The sequence below is a fragment of the Capra hircus genome, chromosome 1, assembly GCF_001704415.2.
Source record: "Capra hircus breed San Clemente chromosome 1, ASM170441v1, whole genome shotgun sequence".
Taxonomy (NCBI): domain Eukaryota; kingdom Metazoa; phylum Chordata; class Mammalia; order Artiodactyla; family Bovidae; genus Capra; species Capra hircus.
The window spans coordinates 78,349,102-78,367,722 of record NC_030808.1 but is presented as its reverse complement, the minus strand read 5'-3'; the positions used below and the strand labels follow the sequence as shown (position 1 = coordinate 78,367,722).

The 18,621-nt window shown below is 40.3% G+C and overlaps 1 protein-coding gene across 7 annotated transcripts in view; it reads left to right on the top strand.

Annotated features, from left to right (window-relative positions):
* LPP (LIM domain containing preferred translocation partner in lipoma) overlaps nucleotides 1-18,621 on the top strand; it is a 739,124-nt gene that overhangs the window by 533,980 nt on the left and 186,523 nt on the right. For all 7 annotated transcript variants that reach the window (XM_018046708.1, XM_018046713.1, XM_018046723.1 and 4 more), the window contains one exon: nucleotides 17,461-17,587. In XM_018046708.1, coding sequence (XP_017902197.1) covers nucleotides 17,461-17,587 — 127 coding nt within the window. The remainder of the gene's footprint in view (nucleotides 1-17,460; nucleotides 17,588-18,621) is intronic.

The following is an 18,621-nucleotide window of genomic DNA, read 5'->3' as shown; positions in this document are numbered from 1 at the left end:
TAATTTTATCCTCACCTTTCTAATCAATGTGCTGACTGATGCAGGGTCTGCCACCTTGTGCCTGCTTAGTAAATACAATTTGGATTAACAAATTTTAATTTTCAGTTACAAGAGCAACATAATGACACCACCAAAAGTTTAGAAAACAGAGAAGAGAAAAAGAACACCCGCAATGCAATACTCCTGATACCACACATGATATATTAGTAGCAGCCAAGTCCACGGTCTGTAGTTGTGCTTCAGTCCTGGCTGGGATACCTTGCGTGCTCTGCTTACAACTCTGGGCTTCAATTTCTTCATCACTGAATGAGGGCAATAAGAGTAACTGCCTGAGCAGGAGGTTGGGAGGCTAAGGTGCATTTGAAGTCTTTAGAACAGGGCCTGACTCAGTGAATCTTAGAAGGGATGATGAGGGGGAGGGGGATAGCATGATTTGTGTGTCCCCTTTATGCATGTTGCTATTCACAGACTGCATGAGTAGTTTCACCCCTCCCTCTCCCTTTGTTGGCCCCAAGAAACATGCGTATTAAGAGGTTGAAGATCATAGCCATTGGCAGGAACTGGACCCAGAGAGGAGAAATGACTAAATTGCAGTCAACAAGTTGATGGCAAAGAGGGGCCTAAAATTCCTAGCCATCAGGTTGCTCTATTTGTTTCCTATGTGCATTTCTTAGTTGGAGAAAGTAATTTTTGTGGATTAAGCTACAGAAACAGTAGAGTACATCGCGTTTTTCAGTCTGGCTTTTATGGTACTGTAGGCTTTATATGACAGTGCTTCATATCCACTGGGATGTAAATACCTAAAAGGCAAATGGAGAGCACTCCTGAAAATGTACAACCGAGCTTTATGTAAAGGCAACATGTCCTTCTATGAAATCTGCAAAAACAAACAAACCAGTGAATAAACAACTTCCATCCCAATCCTCATCTTTCGTGTGTTGGCACAGCCCTTGCAGCAAAAGTCCAGAGCCCCCATGTTTCTCTACTCTGATGTTTCTCTAGGAACACCTCTAGCCCTGAGGTGTCAGCATCAGAAATCATCACAACCACTTCAGTGCTTGTTTTCTTCAGTCTCTCATTAAAGCAATCATTTCTTTAAGATTAGCAGTGAAAAGCAAATATCAGTGAGTAGTATTCACCTGAGCCCAGAACAGCTGACCTGCAGTGCTAAAGTCATGGGCTAATCTGTAGAAACTTCTCCCACAGCCTCATGCAGGATGGATGCCCCAGAAGACAGTTCCCTCTCTTTCACCAAAATATCACTGACATCTTCATGCACAGACAGTGACACTAACAAAAGGGAGCATAAAGAGGCATAAGTACCAAGGGTCAATTGTATATGATTTTTACCTGATATGAAAAACGGTAACTTACCAACTTGACTACCTCACGCTTCCCTCTTGGGAATCTTCACCTGGAATGTCATTCTTGCTACATCTCTGGATGTCCAAATTACATCTTTGTGCAAGACATGATAAAAATGCCACCTTCCCTTGTGAGTATCCTTTCATCTGCCCAACATGAGCCACCTCCTCTTTCTCTGTGTTCTGGTAGCATTGATTAAAACATTTGACTTTGGTTATTGTATTTTTGGATATTTTACTTTTGCATAGTTCCAGCTGTCTAATATTTCCTTCTACATCTCTTAGAGGATAGGGCCATGTCTCAATTATATTTTTAATTTCTTTAGCACTAACACTTGCTAGTAGGCACTCAGCAATTGTACTTTGAATAAATGTATTACTTACAGTCATCTTCTCAGTTATGTTTAGTTTATGTGCTATGAAGAACTTCCCAGGTTGCATCTCATGTGAAGCAATGTGATCCTCAGTGTGCTTGATTTACTGTAACATCTTGTCCTTGTTCTCCTAAAAGCTCACTTTATATTCAAAAAGCATTGGAAGCTGAGTCCATAACATTCAGCATTGTCATGAGGGTTAAGACACTACTGAATGACCTGGGTCAGTTACTACAATATATCTCTTGGTTAGAAAAAGAATAAAGCAGTTAATAACTTGCTTCCTACTTTATACAGAAGAATAGTTAGAATGACAGAGATGGTGAAATATGGACAGTTTATGATGACATGCATGATGGTGTTACAACAATAAACTTTTGTGTGTTTATGGCACTTAATCATAGAAAATCCACTGCATTCTTATTAGAGTGACGCTTTAAACCCCATCCTTCTGGGTCTTAATCTCTAGTTATTACAACATGGGAGACAGTTTCTAGAATCAGTGTGCTGCTGCTGCTGCTAAGTCACTTCAGTCGTATCCAACTCTGCGACCCCATGGACGGCAGCTCAACAGGCTCCCCCGTCCCTGGGATTCTCCAGGCAAGAATAATGGAGTGGGTTGCCATTTCCTTCTCCAATGCATGAAAGTGAAAAGTGAAAGTGAAGTCGCTCAGTTGTGTCCGACTCTTCATGACCCCATGGGCTGCAGCCCACCAGGCTCCTCTGTCCATGGGATTTTCCAGGCAAGAGTACTGGAGTGGGGTGCCATTGCCTTCTCCAAGAATCCATGTGGTTGGGTACAAATTCTAGCTCCTTCTCACACCAGCTCTGTGACTTTGAGAAAAGCTCTTCAGAATGTCTGTGTCTGTTTCTTCATCTGTAAAGTGAGGTAACAGAAGTGCTCATGTTGTTGGATTATTTCAGAGATTAAAGGAGATAATACATGTATAGAATAGTGACTCTGTAAATGGTATTATTGTAAGCCCTGGGCATTGAATAAGACCCTGAATCAAGAAAACTCTCACTGTTAGGGAAGTATTTCTTTCTAAGAGGCATGTATTGATCCATTATTAGAAAACAGTGGATCAGACAAAAAGAGAGGGGTGAGATTGAGGCCAACTTGCCTAGGGCTCTGGACTCACCTATAACAGAAAGTGGCTCATGGGTGCTGCACAGTGTCAAGAGAACCACCCTTTGTTACGTTGAGGAAGGGGAGACTGGCAGGGGAATGGCAGCAGCACCGCCTGAAGACTCCACTGGGGACAGCATCTGTGTGTGCCAGCTGCTGTCAGTCTGTGTAGGCTGGCCGAGAATAACACCATGATTTTCACTTTACAGTGGCTTCCATCTTGGGAGTTCAGAATGCTGCATAAATGGAGATGAGGGCTCCCAACCTTGTGCCAAGAAGGACCATACTTTACAGGGCACTGAGAATGCTTCACTGTGCTGAGTGCATCTTTCATGGTGGGGGAAAAAAAAAAGAGCTAGTTTCAAAATAGACCTGCTTTCCTGATTTGAGCCCTTCTGTAGTCTACCATTGACTTTTTTAGGTGACCTGGGACAACTCAGTTCCCCTCTTTGACTCTCAGTGTTCTCACTATAAATGTGGGGATTCACCTCCCACTGAATGACCTCTCTAATGTGTCTTCTGTTTCTGGAATGCTCAGAGAGTGCAGGGGATCTACAGTTACTTCCCAAATAGATTACAGGGTGGCACATTTTGGTGAGGCCTGAGTTCTTATAGAATAGAATATTTCATAGTATTTTATTCATGCTTGTGCTATAACCCAACAGGAAAAAAAAATTCTTTCTGTGGTCACTCAGGACTGGTATTATCTTCCAGTTTTTTGTATTAGAGTATCAATGACCATTTACCTGATTTTTCCCCTTGTCTACCTCCAGTACAGTGCTCACTATCATTTCTTTTTTCTGTCTGAAGATTTAGCATTACCTCTCCAGCTGGTATCAGAGACTGACAGAGGAAGTAATCTTTTGACGGGAAGTTCTACTTTTGCTGAATCATGAGTGAAAACACCAAAACCAGCACTATCTCTAAGTCTCTCATTTGGTCTACATCAGAATGACCCAGGACACTTGTTATTTTCTAGGTTGCCATCTTTCTACACAGAGGAAATACTATACATGTACATACTATATAAAATAGAAACAGGCTCACAGACATAGAAAACAAACTGATGGTTACCAGTAAGGAAAGCAGGGACGGAGTTTGGGATTAGCAGATACAAACTACTACATATAAAAGAGATACACAATAAGGACCTCCTATATAGCATAGGGAGCTATATTCAATATCTTGGAATAAACTAAAATGGAAAAGAATATGAAACAATAATGAAAAAGAATATGAATATTTACACACACACACACACACACACACACACATATATATAACTCAACCACTTTGCTGTACACCAGAAACTAACACAACATTGTAAATTAGAAAATTGTTAATATTTGTCACTAAGGAACTTTCCCTTGATAGTTTAAGACATAATACAAGATTAAATCCTCCTAAACATAGTAGATAGGTCATAAAATCCCTCTGAAACACGTGTAGATTGGTTGAGAAGCTGAGCAGCTGGGTGATGTTTCAACATGCACTTTCTGGATTGATGACAGTGTTCAGATTCCAAGTTCCCAGGTGCCATCAAGGTGATCTCTGTGCTTCAGTTTTCTCATCTGTAAAATCGGATCTCTGATCTGATGGGGCTGCTGTAGTGATTAAATGAGTTGACATATTTTGAACATTGTCTAGTCCCTGCTAAACTACTCAAGATCCCTTAATTATTTTCAGTCTCATCAATTATAAATCAATAAATACATACAGTACGTATATATTTCTGCCTTTCTGAGTTTATGGAAAGGGATGTTTCTTCAATAGAATTACTTTGTTATCTGAATCGAAGCTGCTGATCCGTTAGAGATACTCGGTGTTGCTGGCCTTCAGACTCGCTGTCAGGGCATGCTCTGTTTCTCTCTCTGCTGCAGTGCTGATGAATGGCATGAGTCATTCACAGTCCCTCATCCACCTTCCTGCCACATTTGACAGGCAGCCATAGCTCACATTTGACAGACTGTTTGTGAGCATTTAATATAAGTCATGAGCCCCTGTTCAATATTAGCACATGCCATGTATCACCTTAGGTATTACTCACAATGGCCCTGAAATGGAAACATTCCCTCTTCCCTGCCTGCCCCTTGACCCCATTTACAGATGAAGATGCTTAGGCTAAGAGAAATTTTTTAAAACTTGTGAAATGTTATGCAAAATAAGGAATATAACTTGGTGTTTGAACCAGCTTTTTCTGCTTCTGAAGCCCACACTTTCTCCATTACACCACAATCAATGTTTCTGAAAGTAAATGGGGCCACATTGGTCTCCAACCTCTGGTATAATTAGCATCATGCTTTAATCAGTGAGGTTGACTGTCTTGATTAACCTTTATGACAGATCATGTAAGTTTCATATTTCTAAATGAATATATAGAGGCAGCTGTAAATTAGTGGAAAAACACTGAGCTTGGATCAAAAGACTCATGTTTAACTCCTGGTTCTTCCACTTACTATGGGTGTGATTTTGACTAAGTCCCTTAACAAAGCACTAACATGGTTGTTTCTTTGTACAAAAAACACACATTCCTGCCTTGAAAAGTATTAAATGAAATGTAGCATGTGTGAGTATTGCCCTGGAGTTCCTTGTTGCCTGTAAAGGATCATGAAAATGCAAAGGTTTTTCTTCTTTTGTTTTGAATCCTAAAGCCAGCTTACCCTCCCTGGTGTGTTTTTGGCATGCCCCAGTCCTCCATAAACTCTTTCCTCTAAATCCATAACATCCGTTGTTGTATTCACATAGTATCTATTACAGTAGGGGCTCCCAACCTAATGGGGATTCCCTGTTAGGAACCAAGCAGCACAGCAGGAATTAAGTCTTGGGTGAGCAAGCAAAGCTTCATCTATATTTACAGCCACTCCCCATCGCTAACATCCTCCCAGTCCATGGAAAAATTGTCTTCCATGAAACCAGTAAAAGTTTGGGAATGGCTGTGTTATGGTATAACATGTCTTTAAGGATAAGAATAAGCTCGTAGTCAGTGCTGGTAGTGAGTGAGTTCCATGGGCCATCTCATTTAACTCAGGGGGTAAATCCTATTTGACTCCGTGATACCATTTAAGCAGCTGGTATTTACTAACAAGAAGCATCTTGCCCTGAGTCACCCAAGAGTCGAGTAGACGATGTGGAGTTTGAGCCTAAGCAGGGAGCCAGCTCTTGGAGCCTAGACTCTGAAGTATCTAAGCCATACTGGTTACAACCAAGACTGTTTTGCTTCATTCATTATTTCTCCCTCATGTGCCTTGATTTCTTGACTGAATTAAAAATTCTTTAAACTGGAATTTCAATTCCAGTAATTGAGTTGTTGAGTATACCTCAATTATCTTGATGATTGCCATAATGCCCAATTACTAGTATTTGTGGATAATTTAATGTAGATTTCATGAGGCTACAGTTTCCCACACTGCTTCAGTACCCTGGAAGCAAGGACTTTTGACTCCTTCCTCTTTGTCTCCAGAAGCTAATCTTCCACCATGTTGAGCTGCTTTGATTTGATTTTCACAGGTCAAGCAAAAAACCTTTTCTTGGTTATTCTCCCAAAGACACTTTGCCTGCCTGCTCGCCGAGGCCCAGAAATCCAATGTGATCAGTGCACCTGTCAGAGAATGGACTTGTTTGCTGCCAGTGGTATTGTTACCGAACAAAACACATGCCCTTCCTTTGCATCCAAAGTGCCTTGGATCGCTGAGCAAGAACCTTTCTGACTCAAATGAAAACCACCTTGTGTTAGGTGAAATATGGGGAGTTAACCATTTGTTTGCTGGCGTGCATTTCCCACGAAAAACTCAAAAACAGAAATTTACCTCAGCCATGGAAAGTGATGTGCCAAGCATCATATTTGCATATTAAAACCGAAAACTGATTTGCACGTTATTTCAGTGCCTTGTGTCACGTTCAGGCATCTGTCAAGCCCACTTAGATAGAAACAGCTTGTATAGTAGGAAAGTGTTTCTGTGCATATCTGACTGAAAATCTAGGTGCCTTTTTTTTTTTTTTAAAGCAAATTGTCCCCACTTCACGTTCTTTCTCTTCTGGCTCTGTATCTGAAAATGCTAAAGATGAGACTGAAATCTCATGTCTTGCATAGTAGTTCATTTTTTAGGGGCCATTCATTTTTTACTATATTCTATTTATTTAATTTTAAAATATTAAAGAAAAATATTGACTCAGTAATCCATCATCCTAACATAAGCTGTTAACATTTTCATGTTTGTTTCTTTCCAGCATCTCTTTTTTCTTTATACTTACAGAGACAAACACACTGGCACTCCTACATATATGTTTGTATACATTTGTTATTAGCATACATGTTCGGTCTCTTCATTCATGTCCAACTCTTCGCAATCCTATGGATGGTAAGCCCACCAGTCTCCTCTGTGCATAGGGTTCTCCAGGCAGGAATACCGGAGTGGGTTGCCATGCCCTCCTCCAGGGCATCTTCCCAACCCAGGGATCAAATCTGTCTCCTGCATTACAGGCGGATTCTTTACTATTAAGCCACAAGGGAAGATTACTGTTTTAATGTCGGTCTTTTTTTTTTTAACATGACAATGACTAGAATTGTGAAACAATCTAAATATGTAACAATAAGAAATTGATAAGGCCCTAGTGAATTAGATCCCTGGTCAAGGCCGAAGCCCTGGTAAGAAAAACACTAAGATGTCTGGCTGAAGATGGCTTTTCTGTGGGGCAGTGCAGGGAAAGCAGTGCATTGTCATAACTCTTTCCTTCCTGATGTTGGAGCAACTAGCCCTTTGCATTGTTCCAGGCAACCAAATAAAGATGAAATATCTTTACAACCAAAGTCACTGCCGGGTGCTAGTGAAGCACAGCAAAGACCAAGACCTGGTTTTGTTCGAAAACACAACCTTGAATAATAGTTCATCCCATTCATCAAACTTCTATGCGTTGAGTCTCGTTGAGGTGAAAATTACCAATGGAAATAACGTTTTGTCATTGTCCTGCCTTTGTTAAGTCAAATCCCTTCTGCATAACACACAAAAAGCCTAATTAATGGAGCAAAGAAATGCAGGTAGGTTTTAGCTCTAGTGCTGTGGAAATGGTTTCTATTAGCCTTGTACAGGAATCAGTTTGCTGGGGATGTTAGCACTTGCCACAGAGGCCACTGGCTTTCTCCTTTAAGGAAGGCCTGCCTTCTTAAAGGATAAAAGTATGGAGAATATGGGAGTCTGGCGAGAAAGAGCAGTGAAATGAGAACTGTGAAACTGGTTGGCAAGAGATCTTTGCTTTCCCTTCTTCCTGACCCTGACTATCTAGGGCTCCTGCTTTTCACTTTTCCTAGCAGCCTACCAAGTGGGAGAGCATCCATGGACATGCCGTTTTTGCTTGGAGCTCATCTAGGCAGGAAAACAGAAGGAGGCTGCTTCCTTCTGAATAACCAAACATGAGCTCTGCTTTACTGTTTATCTTTGATGCCAAAGGCTAAGATGTCAACAGTGTGACAATTTGGAGAACCAGCATAGCATACCTTCACCAAATGTCAGGTATTTCAAGGTTTATAGTTTTAAAGACTGAGGAATTACATCTCTCGCTACAATAATTAATGTGAAATTCAAATAGACTACATTAGACTGAAGTAATTTATCAACAAATAGAAGACTCAAGAGTTACTATTACTCTACAAACCTTCCACTTCCAAGAAGAAAACCATCTTAGTTAGTGGTTTGTAAGTTGTCCCTTCTGGTAATTGTAACTGTCATTTAATATTTCATAAAGCTTCTTCATATGATTTAGATATTATTATCTTCCAGTTTATAGATGAAAAAGTCTAATGGAGAAACAAATCCATGGGGAATTGAAATGGTGCCCTGGACGTCAGGCCCAGGAATAAGGATGCTCAAAGTCGGGGCATTCTTGAGGTCACCCTGACACATGGGGGCTGGGAGGGATGGGTGTGGAGGGAAGCCACTTTCAGCTCAGGCTACCTCACCATAATGCCCTGGTTTGCAAACACAATGGGCCTTAGTGGACACTTAGCACTTTCCCCAGGATTCAGTAACATCCAGTAACTCCACCATGCTATCATTCAGGCTTATCAGGCCTTGCCTATGTCTCCAAATTTGGCCTAAGAAGCGTGATTTAGGGGCATCAATACATGGCATGAGAAAAGGAGTATGAAAAAGAGATTATAAGAAAACCAAGTTTTTGAAAGTTGGGAACTAACTAGCATGGATTTCCAAGCTAGAATCTAAAGTTTAAAGCCAAGTTTTCTAGTGGTCTTCTTTGTGCCTTTAACCATTCATTCTCCAAGAAAATGGGCCTTAGGAATGGAAGAGCTCCCGTGAAGCCGTGAGGAATGTTTCACTTGTGGGTTTCTAATTGATAATAGGTAGTTCTTCTCCGGCTCCTTCCTTCTCTGTGACCTACCCGTTGCTTTAAATATGAAGCAGGGTGAGTGTTCAGCCCATCTTCTGCCCTTGGCCTGAAGGGGTGCTCCATTGACTAAGCAGTGAGATGTTGAGGATAGAGTGTGATAATTCAGTGAGAGTCAGAAAGTAGAAGCAGCCTCAGGAAATTACAAACTGCAAACTTGACATAGTTAAATAGGGGGAGAAAAAAGAGCAAAAATATCAGAAATATATTTTTTTCTGGCAGGCTTTCAGCTCCAAAATGGGACTAATTCTACCTTTTGAAAGAAGATAATTTCAATGTTTCTTTTTTCAAGAACACATAATTGAAGTTATTTTCCCTCTGAGAGAAGGAACCTCTTGTACATCATTGCAAGTGGACAAGAAAAATGAACAGCTCTGGTACCCAGAGTGATAGAGTATTCATTATCATGTAATCTCTCTGAATATCTTGGCTGCCTTTTCCTGGTGTCGTAACTGCCTGGGTGGTGCTTTTCTGGTAAGGTTAAGATTTTCACTAAGTTCAAGTTACCCAGCACTCTGTAACTAGGGAATCAACATCAGAGAAGGACTCGTGGAAGAAAAATGGCCCATGCTGAGGTCAATATCAGAGTAACTCAGAGTCTAATATGATGACGGATTAAGTAGCCATTTTGTAACATAGATCCTTAGCACGTGTTTTGAAATAATTAAACTGGTGATAACAAAGATTCAAGGAGGCAGGTATTCTCCTGGAGCTCTCTGCTGTTTGCACCTTAGTGTATGCAGTTTGCCATGCTTCCTTTTCGCTTTAGGAGGGACAGAATTCTGCTTTCTCTGCCCAAGGAGGAGTGGTGGTAGGAAAGCGTGGTTAACCTTTGTATGTTCTTGATTTCATGCCCCATGTGTAGTGAAAGTTCTGTAGGCTGCAGAAACCCTGTGACCTGCCAGCTGCTTAGTCAGATGCAGAATGCTGAATGAAGTTCTAGATTGTTTCAGGAGATGCTGATAAGTAGCTTAAGTCCTCCTGTGAGTGGAAATCTCTGTGATAATGAGGTTTCCACTTACTCAGTGTGTGTCTGTTTTTAATAAGCTACAAAGTATCCGTCAATATGAGTATCTGTGATTTCACTATAAGTATCTGTAATGTTATGTCCCTTTCATATTATAGGCATAAAAGTGTGATAGACTCAAAGGAATCTTTGAAAACACCATTTTACACATAAAGATACTGAGGTTCAGGGAATAGAAATGATTTGATCAAAATGACTGGACAAGTTAAAGGTGGAACTAAGATTAGAGAGATAAATAGGTCTTTTGTACTTGATAGGTTTTGATGTAAGAAAATATAAAACATTTCAAATACGATGAAGTGCTATACAAATATGATAGATACTCCCATTTGTGTTGTTCTTAATCTGGCAGAGGTTTTTTTTGCTCACAAGCAGATTCTGTCCATGTACATTTTGTTTACAGAAACTGTCCTTATTTCTTCACAGTGTCATCCATAACCTTTACCAGGGGCCTAGATCCAAATTTGGCTACCATATTCATATTAAGCCTTCCCTGAAATGATAAGTAGCTGGGCTCCTAGCAAGATAAGAACCATGGCAGAGAAGAGCCTGATGTAGATACTTGGACATTTTCTGTTTCCTATCATGTTTGTGTCAGGGAGAAAAAAAAAAAAACAACTTTTTTTCATGTCTAAGGAAAAAGTTTTCATTGTAGACAAATGGAAAATATAAATAAAAAGACTGTAAACCACTGGCCCATCACTCTTTAACCATTAACTTCTGAGTGTGTATCTGTCCAGTCTCCCTTCGGTAAGTTGGAGGCAGGCAAGCCTAGGCAGTAGATGATTCTCCTCTAGGAGTGAGCTCCCCTCCTTCCTATCTTTCATATGGTCATATCTAACTTCAAGGGAGAATGGAAAATAGTCTAGCTATGAGCTCAGAAGGAAGGGGAAACACATTTTGGTGAGAAGTTAGCAAATTTACTTAGTAAATACCAGTTCTTTTCAGGCATATTAACCATTAAATTGCTCAGAAATAGCATGATGTCTGGTTGCAATTTTTAAGGAATCATTGGCTTTGGTGTTTGAGGTGTTCACCAAAGACATATTTCAGAAGCATGACTTTAGTAAAATCAACCCACCATTTTCAGTTCAGTTCAGTTCAGGTCATGTCTGACTCTTTGTGACCCCATGGACTACAGTATGCCAGACTTCCCTGTCCATCACCAACTCCCAGAGCCTACTCAAACTCACATCCATTGCGCCAGTGTTGCCGTCCAACCATCTCATCCTCTGTCATCCCCTTCTCCTCCTGCCTTCAATCTTTGCAAGCATCAGGGTCTTTTCCAATAAGTTGGTTCTTCGCATCAGGTGGCCAAAGTATTGGAGTTTCAGCTTCAACATCTGTCTTTACAGTAAATATTCTGGGTTTATTTCCTTTAGAATTGACTGGTTTGACCTCCTTGCAGTCCAAGAGACTTTCAAGAGTCTTCTTCAACACCACAGTTCAAAAGCATCAGTTCTTCGGTGCTCAGCTTTCTTTATAGTCCAACTCTCACATCCATACATGGCCACTGGAAAAACAATAACTTTGACTAGACAGACCTTCGTTGGTAAAGTAATGTCTCTGCTTTTTAATAAGCTGTCTAGGTTGGTCATAGCTTTTCTTCCATGGATCAAACGTCTTTTAATTTCATGGCTGCAGTCACCATCTGCAGTGATTTTTGGAGCCCCCCAAAATAGTCTCTCACGGTTTCCATCATTTCCCCATCTGTTTGCCATGAAGTGATGGGACTGGATGCCATGATCTTAGTTTTCTGAATGTTGAGTTTTAAGCTAACTTTTTCACTCTTCTTTCACTTTCATCAGGAGGCTCTTTAGTTCTTCTTTGCTTTCTGTCATAAGGGGGGTGTCATTTGCTGAGGTTGTTGATATTTCTGGCAATCTTGATTCCAGCTTGTGCTTCATCCAGCCCAGAGTTTCACTTGATGTACTCTACATACAAGTTAAATAAGCAGGGTGACAATATGCAGTCTTGACGTACTGCTTTCCCGATTTGGAACCAGTCTGTTGTTCAATGTCCAGTTCTAACTGTTGCTTCTTGACCTGCATACTGGAGGAACAGGATGGGGAGACCACTTTCTCCCCCACAAATTCATCAAAAGATCATTTGAATGCTGAGATCAACTTCAACAAAACAACTTCTGAACACTGGCAGAGGATACCAACACCCAGAAAGGCAACCCATTCTCTTTAAAGGAGGTAGGACAAAATATAAAAGACAAAAAAAGAGAGACCATTTTAAATCTCCTCAGTTCAGTTCAGTCGGCTCCTTGTGATCCCATGGACTGCAGCACACCAGGCTTCCCTGTCCCTCACCAACTCTCAGAGCTTGCTCAAACTCATGTCCATCGAGTCGGTGATGCCATCCAACCATCTCCTAATGGTTGTCTGTTGCCTGAGACAGTCCTGAGTTTGACCACAGTCCATTTTTCTAGCCTCATCCTAGCTCTGTTCTTCCTCTATTTCTTAACATTTTTGCTAAGAATGTTGCTACGAATGTTTGGTCTTTTGTGCATAGTGTTCTTGCAATATCTTTACTTTTTTTCTCCTTTTTCCTTTTCTTTTTTTCTTTCTCTCTCTTTTCTTTCTCCTTTTCTTTCTTTCTCTCGCCCCCTTCCCCCCCTCCCCGGCTTTGTCTTCCCTGTTTTTCACCTGGTGAAATCCAGTTTATCCTTTAATCTCAAACTAAATAGTCACCTCCTTTCTGGCAGTGTTCTGCTCTCTCAGAACACTGAATTCATACTTGTTTTTTCGTACTTACACTTTACTGTAATTGCCTATTTTCATGTCTCTTTCTTCCTAAACTGAGTTGTCAAGAGGCATGAATCCTGAATAATTTGACTTTATAATGATAGTGCTTAGCACTTGGCATTTCCTTAGGAAAAGTATGTTAAGAGAATTTTGAAAGAGTTCTCTGAAGTTTACTTCTCAATAACTCATCTGTGGATCATGTAATTTTTTTTCACCTTTACTAGGAGGTGCAGGCATTTCAAAGAACACACATGTTAGTGATTAATATTGATACTTATAAGAATGTCTTTTCCCTAGAAAAGGTTAAAGACTGTGTTTACACTTGTTTTGCATTGCTTTTGTTTCACTATTTAGCAGTAAGCCTCCATTCTGAAAGACATGTTTGCTTATTAAATAATACAATCAATAGATTAAAATCCAAATGACTATAGAATAATAGAGCTATAAGTGCTCAGACACAACAGTGTCGAAGCCCAGAGAGGTTTCAAGTGGAGCCGAAACACACCTGGTCTCAGTCAGGGCTCTGCTATCTTTCAGAGCTGGTACTTCACACAAAGTTGCTCAGTTACCTTCTCTGAGCCTCAGGTTCCTCATCCACAAAAAGGGATCATATATCACACAAGCCTGTTGTATAAACATTTGTGATTACATATATGTGGAAGCAGGCACTTTGAGAAAGGTCATATAGACACAAGGAATTATTATGTCACAATGAGTATTCCGCTGATACTATTCACATTTCTACTTTTGAAGACATAAAAAGCAAAAATGCATCACACACCTTGCCAGCCCTCTCTCACCCCTACTTAAAAATTTTCAATTGTGGTCTATTGCCCAGACACAATTTTAGAAACTGCTTAGTAAAAAAAATGAATCAGACAGTTATTAATTTTTTCCTAGGATGTGTTGAGTTCTAAGCAAGACAGAAATTGAAAGGGGTCGCTTCATCCCAATGAGAAAAGTACTATAAACTTCTACTTTGAGACTTGAACCTTGAAGAAAGTCCTGAGCTGTATTTTTCTGAGTATGAGAGACAACTGGGAAGAACTTGAGGTTTTACCAGTATGTTTCCACAGATTTTGAGCATTACCCACTGGAGACAGCACATGTGGAGAGCTCTATAGCCAAAAAAGACCCAGAAACACTGAAAGAGATGATCTCTTGGGGTCTTTAGTCATAAGAAGAAAGAAAGATCGTCTTAAGTCATGTCTAACTCTTGCGACGCCATGGACTGTAGACTCCACTGTCCATGGGACTCTCCAGGCAAGGATACTGGGGTGGGTTGTCATTTCCTTCTCCAGGGGATCTTCCCAACCCATGAATCGAACCCAGGTCTCCCACATTGCTGGGAGATTCTTTACCAACTGAACTATGCGGGAAAACACTCTATTCAAAAGAAATACTAAGATTCCAGGATGCCATTATATGAGATTAGAATCTAAAAGAAAAGAAACTTTCCAAATCTGTTACTTCAGAAACAGTATCAAAAACAAATAGGAAGGAGTATTTGTAGAATAAAAGAAATAATAGACACATTTTTTCCCCTCAAAATTGGTGAAACACTATCATGGTAAGTATTTTGAAATTAGACCTCTGCTTGAAATGTATGTTCTTAAAGGTAGAATCTGAACTGCTGGCTTAGATTTACAGAGGACAAACTTGGTTCTCTTTCTTTGTTTATATGAAAAGGAAAGCAAGGAGATATTAGGGCCAAACAATGATAAATTGTGTCCATTCTCTGAGGGTTGGGCTGGAAACAGGAATTATGAGATTTTCTTTACTAGCTGTTGATTTAAATTAAAACAGCCACCACCATTAACATTTCATGCTTTTCTAGCATTTTTCTCTATGGAAAGTAATGCTTGGTTTAAAAAAATGCATAGAGTTTTAGAGCCAGGTGATACCAAATTTGGTGTGTAAGTTCTCTCTTAATTGCAGACCGGCAAAAAAAAAAAAAAAAAAAGAATATAGATAATTTTCCTATCTCGTCTTCATTGTTGTCACCTGTACGGGGATAGTCCTTTCCCTCTGAGGCAGGTTGGGGGATCCAGAGTCCCTTTGTTACCATGGCTTGAAAGTAGTCGTTAAGCCCTATTTAGCATGAAAATCAAGTTGCCTGCATGAATCCTCAGTCACATCAGTTGTGTCCAACTCTCTGTAAACCCATGGACTGTAGCCCACAAGGCTCCTCTGTCCATGGGATTTTGCCAGCAAGAATACTGGAGTGGGTTGCCATTTCCTGCACCAGGGGATCTTCCTGATCCAGGAATTGAACTCACGTCTCCTGTGTCTCCGGCATTGCAGGCAGATTCTTTACCACTGAGCCACCAGGGAAGCCCAAGAATCGAGTTATCTTAATTCTCACAGACTGTGAGGTAGCATTCCCAAGCCCATTTTACAGAAGAAGGTCTGAAGTTCAGAAAGGTTCACAGGCTCGCTTTGTTAAAGCACTGTCTCCAACCGTAGTGCCACTGCTGTGCCATAGATTCCTTCACTGTCACTGGCCACAGTAACTCTATGTTCTTATAGGAATATTTCTGTAAAGTTTCCGTAAAGTTGATAGCATAGATGAGCAATTTGAAATTTAATAGTACTAGCAAATCACTCCAATGTTCATATCTGCATATATCCCCACCAATATAGTGTGCTTTTTGTAAAGAATCATTTGTGTGTGTTTCTCACCCTCACTGGACTCAAGTCCGCTCAAAGGCAAAGACTGTGTCTAACACATCCTTATCTTTGTGGAGGGTACACAAATAGACCCTGTAAAAACGTGTGGATAAACTAATAAGCTAAAGAAATGTGAATGAGTCAAGAGCTTCTTTAACCTCACACTAACCGTATAGGACAAACATTGTTTGCAGTTTAGAGAAGGCCCTGAGATTAATATTTAATGTTCTTAGGATAAATGAGTAAATCTAAGGTGGGCTCTTGTCCTGGCTTTACCTTAATTAGCCCTGCCCTGATCTTTTGGGGCATCAATTTCTTTACCTCACAATGAGTAGTGAGGTAATGATTCTGTAGGTTCCAGATGAAAGATAATTTTAGAGTAAAAGGTCAAATAGGTACTGAGCAACAATTTCACGTATATTTAGTTTAGAAGGTATTTCATGCCTTAGACATAACACAAATAATTAATAGCCCTCTTGGTTGTTGAAATAAATTCTGGTAATATAATAATGAAACTTTTGTACAGGGATATGTACTTCGAGGGATTTTCACATCCAAGAACTCATTTGATATAGTAAAGACAATGTGTGAATGAATATGCAGCTTCAGATTTTGTTGAATTGATTCTTGTAAACTATTCGTGAAAGGAGAAACTTGGTCAACAATTTTAAGACTGGATAAACATCAAGGAATTGCATTCCCTATCTCAGTTATTTCCCTTAGCCACGGGGAACATCATCACTGTTATTTCTAAACTTATAACAATCTTTCTGTTTTTAATACTTTGGTTGAAGATACTGGGGTATGCTATCGGGAATGGTCAAAGTTAGATTATAGGCAAAGGAAAATAAAAGAAATTCCCTCTTATTTACATAGCGCAAGCTATTTTGCATCTGGTAGGTTCTTGGCTGATCACCTCAAGTATTCTTTCACTTGACCCTTGATTCCCTCACGTTGCTTTCATCCAGGTGCATCCATCTGTTGAACACCAATCCAGCGTTTAATGCTGGTGATTTACTTTCTCGTTTGATATGTTTGTTTGCAGTGCAGGAGTGGTCTAGTGGGGTGGGGGCGTGGGGGGCACTTAACCTCCTTAACTGGAACACAAGTTCCTTCACATTCTGGACGCCATGTATCCAATAATATTCATCTTCTATCTTATCTCAAGCTTTACATATGGTCTCAAAATATACAACTGCCAGGAGCTCCTAAGCCACCTGGTTTTTTCCTCACCTAAATGTAAGATACTTCAACCCGTATGTTTCCTCTCCTTCAGCTGAATAAGTCCTAATCTGTGCTGACACCTCTCCTCTGGAATTCTTCCTCTCATGCCAGAGTCCCCTTTGTGCCCCAGTTGTGCACTTTCTATAATCACTTTATCGTTAATTATTAGGGTGCCTATATCTCTTGCTTGACTGTAAGCTGCATAAGGGAAGAGACTGAATATATTCATCTTTTTTTTTTTTTTCACAAATATACAACTGGCACATAGTGACTACTTGCAATTATTGAATGAAATGCAGCTCTATTCTTTATAAACCTGAATTTCTAAAGCCTGATAGATGGCTTATCTAGATAAGGCAAGTGAATAAAGTGGTACTTTCAAGGTCAGACCTTGAATAGCTGATAAAACCAATCAATCCTAAACCCAGGCCTCCTAATAGCTCTGTCCAATGCAAACACTACCTGGTTGCCTTGGTTGATGTCTAGATTGCCCTTAAAGAACTCTCTGTTTTCTGCCTTTCAGGGTGGACCAACAGGGTCCATGGGACCTCCAGCTGCACCCTCCTCATTCCGCCCTGAAGATGAGCTCGAGCACCTGACCAAGAAGATGCTGTATGACATGGAAAATCCACCCGCCGATGAGTACTTCGGTGAGTGGGGTCTAGGACTGACTTCTGAAGTAAAGGTTCTGTTCTGTTTTCCTTAATCAGTAATTAGGAATAGTATCAGCTCCACTGGTAGAGGCTTTGAGTCTTGATGCATTGGAGTTTGTACGCATGTGCACACACCTGAGTATTCTGGATACTGCTTTGTGAAACTGCTGTAAATGTGATATCTGTTTAGCTTGGACTAAAATTTCAGGAGTTATGCAGAGTTTCTTGAATTCAAATTTTATTTTAAAAGTTAATATTTGACAATTTATTAGCTTCTCATTAGGCAGAGATAGGGTTTCTGTGTGGGTTCAGGAAAATGGAAGACATTCATTTACAAGATGGGAATTGGGTGGTATCTAAACTCTTTGCTCTTAATTTTTTTCCCCTACTTAGGAAGAGTTTATCTCTTTGTTTTTGTTTTGTTTTGTTTTTACTTCTCCTCAAAACCTGTGAATAATTATCAATGGTTAATCCATCCAGTCCATTAGTGTAATGTCAATTTATAAATTATATGCCAATTGCTGCTGCTGCTGCCAGGTCCCTTCAGTTGTGTCCGACTCTGTGCGACCCCATAGATGGCAGCCCACCAGGCTCCCCTATCCCTGGGATTCTCCAGGCAAGAACACTGGAGTGGGTTGCCGTTTCCTTCTCCAATGCATGAAAGTGAAAAGTGAAAGTGAAGTCACTCAGTCGTGTCCGACTCTTTGCAACCCCATGGACTGCAGTCTACCAGGCTCCTCCATCCATGGGGTTTTCCAGGCAAGAGTACTAGAGTGGGGTGCCATCGCCTTCTCTGAATGCCAATTATGAGGTATTAAAAATACATAACCTGTCCTCAAGGAGGTTGGAATTATTCAGAAAAGGCAAAAAAGCACACAAATAATTGATAGTCTAGGTATACTAGGTAGAGTTATAAGAGGGACTAGGTCAAATGTTATAAAATGTAAACGCTCTCTGCATCAAGAACATTAGGAATGCTTTTGAGAAGAATTAATGGCTCTTGAACCTGGACTTGTTAAAGCAGTGCCTTT